At 47.1% G+C, this 12,886-nt stretch overlaps 1 protein-coding gene across 4 annotated transcripts in view; it reads left to right on the forward strand.

Moving 5' to 3' along the window:
• Positions 1–12,886, forward strand: part of LOC126987512 (cytohesin-1-like) — a 121,446-nt gene that overhangs the window by 70,270 nt on the left and 38,290 nt on the right. Inside the window, exon 2 of one of the 4 annotated variants that reach the window (XM_050844506.1) lies at positions 6,321–6,845. The exons of the other annotated variants lie outside the window; for them this stretch is intronic. Within the exon in view, the coding sequence (XP_050700463.1) occupies positions 6,642–6,845 (204 nt within the window). The 5' untranslated portion in view covers positions 6,321–6,641. The remainder of the gene's footprint in view (positions 1–6,320; positions 6,846–12,886) is intronic. 4 annotated transcript variants of the gene reach the window in all.

A 12,886-nucleotide genomic window follows, 5' to 3' on the forward strand; every position in this document is an offset into this window, starting at 1 on the left:
AGAGAGAGAGAGAGAGAGAGAGAGAGAGAGAGAGAGAGTGCAGTGGAGACGACAAAACACACACACACACACACACACACACACACACACACACACACAAAGGAAGGAGGAACAGGTTCACATCGATAATTGGGGACTCGCAAAGACCTTCAGGATATGAATACGAGGAACGACTGACCCCCCCCTTCTCTCTCTCTCTCTCTCTCTCTCTCTCTCTCTCTCTCTCTCTCTCTCTCTCTCTCTCTCTCTCTCTCTCTCTCTCTCTCTCTCTCTCTCTCTCTCTCTGTCTCTGTCTCTCTCTTTGTATATATAATCGAAAGGTTTATGTTAATAATTCAGTGTTTCTCAATAGGAAGGTTATGGAGTGTGTGTGTGTGTGTGTGTGTGTGTGTGTGTGTGTGTGTGTGTGTGTTTAAGGAAAATCGTTAAGAAGGTCAGTTATAGAAGGGAGAAAAGGTGAAGGAGGGAGGAAGGAAGCCAAGCCACTCCCTCTCATATTCTCCTCCCTTCTCTCCTTTCCTTCTCCTCCCATCCACGCAAGCTTTTCCATTCTATCCTTACCTTAACCCTTGACTCCCTTCCTCCGTCCCTCCCTCACCTCTCCTCGCATACTTCTTCACTTCCTTCTTTACCGCTCCCCTTTCCCTCCTGTCTTCTTTCCTTCCCCCCACTCGCAAACTTCTCCTTCCCTTCCTTTTCTCCCTTCTTCCATCTCCTTACCTTCATCCCTTTCTTCCTCCTTCCCGTACGGGGCTTCGTGGTGCAGTGGTTAGCACACTCGGCTCACAACCGAGAGCCCGGGTTCGATTCCCGGGCGGAGTGGAAAAATTTGGGCGGCTTTTCCGATACATAAGAACATAAGAACGCAGGAGTCTGCAAGAGGCCGGTAGGCCTGTACGAGGCAGCTCCTTTGACCCTAAGCTCCCGTGTATCTAACCCCACCTAATATCGCTGTCCATGAATTTATCTAGTCTATTTTTGAATGTGACAATTGTATTGGCACTCACCACATGACTGCTAAGCCTATTCCACTCATCCACCACCCTGTTAGTAAACCAATTTTTGCCAATGTCCCTGTTGAATCTGAATTTATCCAGTTTAAATCCGTTACTTCGTGTCCTACCCGGTTCTCTTACCAACAAAACCTTATGAATGTCTCCCTTATTAAAGCCCTTCATCCATTTATAAACCTCGATCATGTCTCCACGCACCCTTCGCCTTTCTAGAGAATGCAAGTTTAACTGTTTGAGTCTTCCCTCATATGGCAAGTTTCTCAACCCCTGAATCATCTTAGTCATTCTCCTCTGCACCGATTCTAACATTTTGATATCCATTCTATAGTAAGGTGACCAGAACTGAACTGCATAGTCAAGATGAGGTCTAACTAATGCTAAATATAGTTTGAGGAAGACTTCGGGGCTTCTGTTGCTTACGCTCCTTGAAATAAATCCCAGTACCCTATTAGCTCGATTTCTAGCTTGAATGCATTGTGCCCTTGGACGGAGATCAGAGCTCACTAAGACCCCTAAATCCCTCTCGCACCCAGACCTACTTATACTGAATTGAAGTTACTTATACAAACATCTCGTAAGTAAGGTTGACAAGTTATATTCCATCAGTTTAAATGATGTAATCTTCCCTATACATACAGATCAAAGTAACATATATGACGTATGAAATGAATTGAGGTTACTTATACAAACATACCAGTGAATTGAGGTTACTTATACAAACACCTTGCAGGTTAAGGTTGACATAACTTATATATCGTTAGTTTAAGAGACGTAATCTTGCCTATACGTACAGAGATCAAAATAACATATCTCGAGGGTAGGATTCACGTAACTTGTATTTCATTAGTTTAAGGTTACGTATACTTACAATAACGTCATAAAGAGGGAAAGAATAAAGGAAAGAAAGAAGGTGTGTTGAAAGGTCATCTTATCGCCTACAAACACCTAGAGACAAACATTGGGGTGAGGGAGGGAGGGAAGGGTAGCACACACACACACACACACACACACACACACACACACAAATGAAATTATAAACACCAACCCACATACCCCAATCAAACACCTCCACACTAAACATCCTTTTTCGACCGTCCATGTTGAGAGAGGAGGAGGAGGCGGAGGAGGAGACGAGAGTAGACGTGGAGCCACCAGCGATGGAGTTGGCGGCTGTTCCTCCGTCCTTCCCTTCGGTGGCTGCGGCGGGTGACTTCTTGGCAGTGAGGGGGCGAGTCCTGTCCACCCAGCAGTGAATGGGTACCAGGTATTAATCGGGGGTTGTGTCCCGTCTCCTGGGGTCTGTTCCCTTCTCCTATAATTCCTTCCCCTTCTGTCTCTCTCCGGCATATGACGATAGATGTTGCGCCGACTAAGCGAAACTTTCCAACATTCCTCGTACCCTCCTCTGTATCCCTTCTCTTACAAGTTTCTCCTTTCTCTGTATTCGCCTCACCTTCCTTCTCTCCTTCCCTCTCATCTCTCCCCCCCCCTCCTTCCCTCCCTCTCCATCACCTGCACCTGTCCATAACTAGGAACACGTGTGAGTGGCGCGCCTAAGCTCCTTATCCTCACTTGCCGCCATCACTGCCAACAGGTGCGCCACTATCTCATTAACCTGCCTCGCTTGCCTCGTGCACAGGTGAAGGGAGGCTAAGGAGGGGAGGGGAATGGGGCAAGGAAAGGATTGTATGGAGGAGCTGAGGGGGGGATATGAGAGGAATGTGTAGGGTGGAAGGAGTGGGAGTGGGCATAGAAAGGGAGTGTATGTGGGAGGAATGTGAAAGGGGTGTGAGAGGGACTGTTTGTAGGGTGGGAAAGTAGATAAGAAAAGGGCTGTTAGGAGGAAGATCTTAAAAGGACCCAATTTCTCTGGATTCTGGTTAGGAGGTGATGGGAGATGGTAAGGGGGATGTGGAGAGAGAGAGAGAGAGAGAGAGAGAGAGAGAGAGAGACATATACTGATCTCTTACGTAAACAGTTTCTACCCACCGGCGACGTAACTATGGTAATATGTACTGGCGGGAGGCTTGCCCTGTTTATAATGCTGCGAGACACGGCGTCGACTCGCTTGTATCTCCTTTATGCTCGCTGTTCTCGGCTTCTCCCTTTCCTTCCTCCTTCCCCCTCTTTTATCTCCTACTCGAAAGAGGGAAAAAAAAACTCCCTTATAAATTTTGTATCCATGTCTTATTTTATATTTGTCTTGCTTTCTTATTTTATTCATTATTCATCGAGTCAACTTACTAGTACTGTGATTGCTTCTGTTACTACTAATGCTACTACTACTACTACTACTACTACTACTACTACTACTACTACTACTACATTTCTTTTTCCTGTTTAAAGTCAGTCGTCTGTCATCTAAATCTCAAAATAAATGGCCGTTCTAATTTTTCTCTTTCTTTGTCAGCCCTTTTTTTTACTCCTTCAGATTCTGCCCTTTTTTTCCCCTTCCTCCTGTCGCCCTTTCTACCTCCTCCTTTTGTCCCTTAAGTCTTTTTCCTGCCTCTTCCTACCACATCCCTCCCTCGTCCCCCCTCCTCTTCTCCCTCCCTAACTTGTCTCATCAAAGAGGTGCGCTGGCTCTGTTTTTGTACCTGTTGATGTATTTTTACCTTCTTGATACTTTTTTCGCATACCTGTTTTTGTGTTGTTACCAGGTACTCGTTTTAACTCTTTTTCTCGTCCTTAACTCTCCTTTTTCTCGTTAGCTTTTATTTTTAGTTCTTCTTGATACCTTTTCCGTATATCTGTACTCCTTAACTCCTTTCCTCATCCTTCCTTTTTTGTGTTTATAAGTACATACATTTTTAAATTCTCATCCCTCACTCCCTCCTACCTCATTCCACCTTCTGTCTCAATAACTGTCTTCTTTTTAACCCCTTTCCTCATCCTTCTCTTCCTCTTTCTCTGCTTCATTTCCCTTTTTTGTGTGTTTATAACTAGATACTTTTTTTAACTCATACCTCACTCCCTCTGTCTGTCCCATTCCCCCTTCTGTCTCTATAACTGCCTTCTATTTCAACTCCTTTCCTCATCCTTCTCTTCCTCTTTCTCTGCTTCCTTCCCCTTTTTTGTGTGTTTATAACTAGATACTTTATTTAACTCATCCCTCACTCCCTCTGTCTGTCCCATTCCCCCTTCTGTCTCAATAACTGCCTTCTATTTCAACTCCTTTCTTCATTCTTCTCTTCCTCTTTCTCTGCTTCCTTCCCCTTTTTTGTGTGTTTATAACTAGATACATTTTTTAACTCATCCCTCACTCCCTCTGTCTGTCCCATTCCCCCTTCTGTCTCAATAACTACCTTCTTAACTCCTTTCCTCGTACCCTACTTCCCCTTTCTCTGCCTCACTTCCTCCTTCCGTGTCCCCTTGTCTCCCATTCCTTCGTGTCTGTCAGTACCCCATTTCCACGTACTTGCTTAATATTCTCCTCGTCCCCTTCCTTCCCTGCTCCGGCATATGACCACAGATGTTGCGGCGACTAAACGAAACTTTTTTCCTTCCCAGCTGTCCCTCGTAAACAGCTCCCCTGCTCCCCTTTTCATCTTTGCCCTCTTTATTTTATTTTATCACCTCTATTATCCCTTTTAAGTAGTCTCCTTTTCTTCCTTTCTGTTTCCTCTTCCCTTCCCTCTCATTCTCTACTTTTATTTTTCCTTCCATCACTCCTCCGTCTCACCTCTTCTTCTTTTCCCTTCTTCCATCCCTCTCCTCGCCCTTACTTCCCATCCTCTGCATTCCTTCTTCCTCTCATCCCTCCCCTTCCCATTCTTATCTAACCCCTTCCCCCCTCCCCATCACCCCTTCGCCCCTTTCTCATCCTTCTTCCTCCCATCCCCCTCCTCTCGCCTATTCCCCTTCCCATCCCTATCTAGCCCCTTCCCCCTCCCCATCACCCCTTCACACCCTATCTCCGCGACAACAAACACGCGTAGGGAGTTGACACTAAACATTTCTGGCACCGATGGGAGGAGCTGGCCCTTCAGAAGCCTTTAAGTTGATGGGGGGGAGGAGGAGGAGGAGGAGGAGGAGGAGGTAAAAGGAAAAGGGGTAAAGGGTACGAGGAAAGGGGAAGGGGAATGAACACACACACACACACACACACACACACACACACACACACACACACACACACACCGAAATGCGACTCGATAAGAAGACGGTAGCTTGTTGACTTTGCACGCAAGAAGTCGCGGTGGTGGAGGTGGAGGTGGTGGGGTAGGTGGTGGTGGTGGTGGTGGGGTAGGTGGTGGTGGTGGTGGTGGGGTAGGTGGTGGTGATAGCGAGGCAGTGTTGTTGTTGGCTCATGATGGTGGTGGTGGTGGTGGTGGTGCTGTTTGGCTCCGGCGCCACCACCACCTCCATCGCCTCCTCCAGGGTTGTTGGCGCCACACACATCACCACGCCACGACACCCCTCCTTCCCCCATGTGTGTGTGTGTGTGTGTGTGTGTAGGTGTTTAACTGTGGCGGTGCGTTTAATTTTAATGTGCTGCAGGAGTGAACCCAGCACGTTTTGGTATGGTGGTTAGGGAGGAGGAGGAGGAGGTTAGTGGAAGAAGTATGTAGCAAAGCAGAGAAAGATGGACCCTCCTTGCAGCAATCAACTACTAATCTTCCCTCCTCCTCCTCCTCCTCCTCCTCCTCTTCCTCTTCTCATTTATCCTCGAACGCCCATCAGTCGGCCCTGCGAGGAAAGTCTTCTATGTTGTGTTTCTGGGTATTTCTGTCTTTTCTCCGAGAATGGACTGAGGCTGCGGGGCGCTAACCGAGGACAGGTGGGCGGGCCGGGCGGGCGGCGGGCTGGAGCAGTGGGGCAGAGGGTGAGGGTGTGACAGGGGTCGGGGCGGCCACTGTGTCTGTTTTAGTGTTCCGCCGTGAGAGTTACTTTGTCGTAAACACTAGTGGAAGGCGTGTGGGGGGCCAGGAGAGGGAAGGAGGGGGAGGGTGTAGTGTGGGGACGTTTAGTAGTTCGTTGGGGTTGCTGGCGGGTGTGTTGGAGCTGTGAGGCGACCACTGCATCTCCTCCTTGTGGGTGATGGACGTGGTGGTTGGGGGGTCACGAGGTGTGTTGTGAGGTTGGGGTGTTGTGAAGGGGAAGGGGGGAGGGGGGCAGTGAAGTGGGTCCACCGTGAAAGCTGTCCTGAGAGACTCAAGTGACAGAGGGAGATAGGTACCCTGGGCGGGTCGAGGCGCGTGGCGAGCACTGCGTTGCGGCGCCACACGAGGGTCGGACAGTGTTACGTGATTGAGGTGTGTCCCTCTTCCTTACTCTCACCGTCACCCTCCCCCTTCCCTTGTGCAGTGGATATAACGGGCAGGTGGACGCCTCAGGTGATCAATAAGACATTTGTGTGGCGAATGTTCGAGTGAGTGGCGCGGCTCCAGGCTGGCGGGCGAGGCAATGAGCGACGCACGTGCATTGGCCGTGGTGAGGACGCGAGACTGACGGCTTGCAGGTGAATGTGCCGCGGCGGGACGACCCCTGGCGTGGGTGACGCATGGACAAGGGTGTATCGCGTGTATCAGTGGCGGCACCATTGGCGCCCAGCACCGGGCTGACGTGCCCTTGGGGGGATGTAGGAAGCAGTGGAGCCACGCGGGGGCGGCGGCACCACTGAGGGCCATGTACCGCCTGGCCTGGGGGGCGGTTCAGCGCGGCCTGGCGGACGCGCTGTTGGGCTATGCCGTGGCCTTCTGGAAGCGATCACGGCCTCGCCTGCTCCCCGCCCCCCCTTCCCGCCTCGACGACGACGAGGATGCCTTCTGCGGCCTCCACCACCGGGACTGTCCCTGCAGGAGCCACCCGCCGTTGCTCCCGCCACTCAAGGTAACAAAAACTCCACGACGTCCCCCCACTCCCCTTCCCTCTCGGGGGGGGTCGGCAGGCACTCCTCTTTTCCTTGTGTTGTCGCGTGCCAGGTTGGCCAGGCTTCCGGGGCGCAAGCACGAAGCTATTGACCTTGAGGCTGTTGCTGAGGCCTCTATTTCAAGTCCAGGGCGAGGCACTACAACAAAGGGAGGGAGAGGGAGGTCACCAAGTTATGGACAGGGGGTTAATGGGGGGTGGTTCCCGGTATTGCAGCATGGTAAGTCCTTTAACGCAGGTGTGAAAAGGTGTCTCAGGAATGTAATGCCACGAGTTACGTTGGAATCCTAATTACACGGATAGGTAGTACGATTACAAAGGATCTAAATGCATCTCCTTTGCTTGTCTCTTCCTAACATCATAGTTCCATGTGTGTGTGTGTGTGTGTGTGTGTGTGTGTGTGTGTGTGTGTGTGTGTGTGTGTGTGTGTGTGTGTCAGCACCACCCAATGCACCCGCGCAGCCTAGCCAAGACTCCCCTGCAACGAGCCGGAGAGACGCACAGAGAACGGCCGTGGTGGCGGTGCAGCGCTGACTCAACTAAATGATGGACTCGACGCTGCTATTCCTGGAAGGCTTGAAGTATTAATGTCCGACCCAGTGTGTGTGTGTGTGTGTGTGTGTGTGTGTCAAAGAAGAGTTACGGTGTTGGCTATTTAGGCACACACACACACACACACACACACACACACACACACACACACACACACACCTTGACTGTATTTGCTAGAAGTGGTTGAAGAGAAAATTAAAAGGATAGAAGCGATGGTGATTATACAACTGAAACAAGAACAACAGCAACTTCAATTACTACTACTACTACAACTACTACTACTACTACTACTACTACTACTACTACTACTACTACTACTACTACTACTACTACTACTACTACTACTACTTCTACAACTACTAAATAATGATAATAACAACAACAACAATAGGCTTTCACCTTTTCTTCTTTCTCACATCGCCCCTCCTCATACCCTTCACTTTGTAGAGGTCATGTGGGGAGAAGGGGAGCTGAGGCGGGTTGGGGAGGGGAACCAGATGGCGTGGGAGGGGAGGGCATGAGAAAGTGGTAGGGGAAACCGGTGGAGGGGAGGTTAGTAGTGTTGCAGGGGAGAAGAGGAGCTTGGAAAGGGAAAGGAGGATGAATATTAGGGAAGGGGAGACTAGGGTAGAGCGGCAAGCTATATAGGAGAGGAGAATGATATGATTGCTTGGGAAGGGGAGGTGGTCTTGATGGGGGGGGAGGGTGGGAGTGAAGAAGGGGACAAACAGGGGTCTCATCTCACCTTACACCTGTGGCCCCAGCAAGTTCCCACGGCACTGGTTGTTACCTGAGTCGCACCTGTCCCCCAAACCTGTCCCACTCCACCCCTTCACCCACACTCACTCACTCTATTACGTGCTGACTAACTAACTGACTGACTGACTAATTTCCTACTTTCTTCCCTTCCTTTCTTTCACTTTTCTTCCTCGTTATTTCCCTCTCCTTAACCTTCTCTCCGTCCTCATTTATTTCCTCTATTTCTTTTTCCTATTTATATCCCTTCTTTCAAACCTTCCTCCCATCGTCCAATCCATCATCTCCTTCCCTCACGTCTTCCCCTTCCTTTCTCTTCTTTCCTCCTCTCCCTTCTTCCTCCATCCCTCTCTCCCTCACTACCTTCCTTCCTTCCTGTTTGTGTTTTGATGGAGATAAACTTTCACTTTTTTGTTTACTTTTTCTCTTTCGTTTGGCTGACGCGACCCTCCCCTCGGCTGGCGTTGTCCTTCGTGTGTGTGTGTGTGTGTGTGTGTGTGTGTGTGTGTGTGTGTGTGTGTGTGTGTGTGTGTGTGTGTGTGTGTGTGTTTTGCCATAACTTTTCTTTAAACTTCATAATTCCCAAATCTTACAGCTACTACTACTACTACTACTACTACTACTACTACTACTACTACTACTACTACTACTACTACAGCTACATCTACAACTACAAGAAACACTTACCACTTATGATTATTTTTCAACTCCCTCAATTGTATATTTTCTTCATCTTTTTTGTGTGGGCGTCTAAGTGTGTGGGGTGCGGGTGACAAGGTGGATGGGTGGCATGGTGTGTGGGTGGCAAGGTGTGTGTCGCTGGGCAGGTGGGCAGGTAATTAGCAGTCCCAGCCACGTATAGACACCAGGTACAAAAGGTGTGTTTAATGGGGAGGGTGGTGGTAAACAGCAGAGAGAGAGAGAGAGAGAGAGAGAGAGAGAGAGAGAGAGACAGACAGACAGACAGACAGACAGACAGACAGACAGACAGACAGACAGACAGACAGACAGACAGACAGACAGACAGACAGACAGACAGACAGACAGACAGACAGACAGATTATGTAATGGAGTCTTGTTAATGTTCCGGGTCGTAAACAACGTTAAGAGAGAGAGAGAGAGAGTAGCAAGGAAAGTGAATGTTGAGAATTAGTGATGAAATTGAAGAAAAAGAAGATAAGATAGTAGGAGGAGGAGGAGGAGGAATAAAAGAAGAATAGAACAGGTTAGTGAAAGGAGGGAGAACATCGAGAGAGAGAGAGAGAGAGACTAGGAACTTACCCTCAAGTGGTATTCGAGCACCTCCTCTTTCTCCTCCTCCTCCTCCTCCTCTTCTTCCTCCTCTTCCTCCTTCTCTCTTTTCTCCCATTTGTTTTTCTCTCCAATTGTTTTCTCTCCACCCTTTTGTATTTCTTCCCCTTCACGTGCTCTAAGTCTTACGCAACCTCTCTCTCTCTCTCTCTCTCTCTCTCTCTCTCTCTCTCTTTTCCATCTTTAATATTTATACTTACCACCTCCTCCTCCTCCTCTCCTCTCCTCTCCTCTCCTCCTCCTCCTCCTCCTCCTTTCCAACGATCTTTTTGGTGGCGATGATGCTGATGGTAGTGGTGGTAGTAACGAACGTCTAATGCTTTTTTTTTATTTAATTAATAGAGGAATGTGGGGGTCATGATGATGGTTTTAATGTTAGTAATTGTTTTGATGTTTGTAATAATTGTGGTAAAGTGTTGCCTTGATAATGTTTAGTCTGTGATGAGGTGGTGGTGATGGTGGTGGTGATGGTAGTTTTGGTGTTGATGGTGATGGTAGGGATGTTGGATAATAGTGGAGGTGGTGGCAGCGGTGATGGTGGTGGTGGTGGTGGTGATGGTGGTGATGATGATGGTGGTTATGATAAAGGGCAAGACAGAGATAACTGGATAATTGTTATGAAGGGGAAGATATGATGATTCAGAGAGAGAGAGAGAGAGAGAGAGAGAGAGATAGCACGTGATTCATTGCTTGTAGTTGCAGCTAATCCCTAATCCCTTTCTTCGTCATATCTGTCTTGGGATTATATATTTTTTTGTTTTATTTTTCCATCCATCTATTTCTCCTCAAACTTCACCTTCTAGTATTTTTCCTACTATTCTTTTCCTTCTCCTCCTCGCCTTCTTCCTCTAGTCTGGAGTGTGTTGAATTTGCCTTTCTCTCTCTCTCTCTCTCTCTCTCTCTCTCTCTCTCTCTCTCTCGTAACATCTGATCCCCTAATTGGGTGGTTTATTAACTGACCCGCAAGACCCACTCGAGGGCCGCGAGGAGGAAGGCGCGGAGAGGAGCGAGAGGAAGAGGGCCGTTTCCATTAGCCTCCTCCTCCTCCTCCTCCTCCTTTACTGCTACTACTTCCTCTACTGCTTAAACTGTTTCTACCCTTGCTATTGTTTGTTTTTCTCCTGCTACTGTTGCTGCTTCTGCTGCCACTACTAATACTACTAATAGTAATACTAATACTAATACGATTTCTTCTACTGTTGCTACTACTACTACTACTACTACTAATACGATTTCTGCTACTATTCCTACTACTACTACTACGATATCACGAAACATTATACCTGGATATTTTTTTTAATAATAGTGATGGTGATAAATAAAAAGAAGAAGCAGAAGAATAGGCAGTTATGGTAATGAAAATAACCGTCCGTCTTCGTCTTCTTTATATTACGTGCAGGTGGGATTCCTCACACACACACACACACACACACACACACACACGGGTACGCAGAAGGATTACCACACCACAATACAAACACACAAAGAGAGAGAGAGAGGTGCAGGAGAAAGTTTTGCTCTGTGTATTCTCAGAAGGGAATTGCCAAGCAGAAAAGTGTATAATTAAGGGGTCAGGAAAAAAGGTGAAGGCTGACATTAATGTGTGTTTGTATATGTATACCTGCGAATGTGCGTGTGTGTGTGTGTGTGTGTGTGTGTGTGTGTGTGTGTGTGTGTGTGTGTGTTTACAATATTGCTTCCACGTGTCATTGCTTTCGCCTTTACTTCTTTTTTTTCATCTTACCTGTCTTCCTCTCTCTTTCCTCCTCCTTTGTTACCTCCTCCTCCTCCTCTATTCTGAATATATTATGAACGTTCTATATTGTAACTCGGTGGAAATAATGCTATCTTTGTATAACTTGCTGTTGAGACCTCACCTGGAATACACAGTGCAGACCTGGTCCCCAAAAAGGAGAAGGAAATTTTAGGAAACCACACAGGGAATCTCTTTATTAGTATCTGGTATTGAGTAGAAATAACGGATCACTGTGGAGAATATAGATTGGTTTGGGCGCTAACAGTGACACGGTGTTGGACTGTCGAACTGGCCAAGTGTTTGAGGAAGAGATCAGGTCACCAAAGCAGGCTGCCTCTCTATACACTGTTGCCTGCCCTTCTATGCGTTCTGTTAGTCTTCCCCATCCAAGACAGCGTGTGGAGAAGGGAAGAGGAGCAGGATGACGAGGAGGAGGTAGAACAGGAGGAAGCGGAGGAGGTGGAGAAGGAAGAGGAGGCTGAGACGTATTGTGTGCTATGAAATTTCTCGTTATTAGGGAGCCATTGTGTGTCAGGTTCCGTGTTGTTTGTTCGTCTGTTGGTTTACTTTTTTTTCCTTCTGCTAATCGGTTTGTTCCGGTGCAGTGTACTGGTTGTTGTTTTTTCTTCATAATCATGTTCTTGTTTTCGTTCTTCTTCTTCTTTCTCTTTTACTTCCTCCTCATCCTTCTCCTTCTCTTCTTTTTTTTTAGCTATATGATTTTTTAAATTTTTTCAGCTATATGTTTTTTTTTTCATAATGTTCTTGTTTTCGTTCTTCTTCTTCTTTCTCTTTTACTTCCTCCTCATCCTCCTCCTTCTCTTCTTTTTTTTTTAGCTATATGATTTTTTAAATTTTTTCAGCTATGTTTTTTTTTTCATAATGTTCTTGTTTTCGTTCTTCTTGTTCTTTCTCTTACTTCCTCCTCCTCCTCCTCTTCTTTTTAATATCTTCTTGTTCTTGTCTCTACTTTTATTGTTGTTATATATCATGATTTTTATTGTTGTTATTGATGGTGATGGTGAAGAGAATTTTAGATTATGAAGTAAAAAAAAATTCAGATAGAAAATAAACAGACGAATAGAAGATATGCAAATGAAGTTGGAACAAAATATGATAAAGTACGGGAGATATGAGGAAGGAACAAAGGAAGGCGAGCAGAAATAGCAAACAAGGGTAAGAGCGAGAGAGGGAAAGAGGTAAAGGATAAGGAATGGGGAAAGGGAGGAAGGATGGGAGGAGTGAGTACCATTATGAGACGAGGAGGAGGAGGAGGAGGCAGAAAAGGAAAGGTAGTTTGCTGTTAGTATGAGAGAGAGAGAGAGAGAGAGAGAGAGAGAGAGAGAGAGAGAGAGAGAGAGAGAGAGAGAGAGAGAGAGAGAGAGAGAGAGAGAATCTTATCAGCTGTTTGTTTGTCCTTCTAAGGTATCATGTGTGTCAAGGGTCTTATTTTTACCTGTCTGGAGGTTGCACAGGTGACTACATGTGCCAGAACCCTTCATTGGCGTACCTTTTCCTTATACCCTTCCTACCCTCTAATACCCTTATCCTTATACCCTTCCGGCCCTCTAATACCCTTCCCCTTATACCCTTCCTACCCTCTAATACCCTTCCCCTTATACCCTTC

This window comes from Eriocheir sinensis, chromosome 65 (assembly GCF_024679095.1).
Source record: "Eriocheir sinensis breed Jianghai 21 chromosome 65, ASM2467909v1, whole genome shotgun sequence".
Classification (NCBI taxonomy): domain Eukaryota; kingdom Metazoa; phylum Arthropoda; class Malacostraca; order Decapoda; family Varunidae; genus Eriocheir; species Eriocheir sinensis.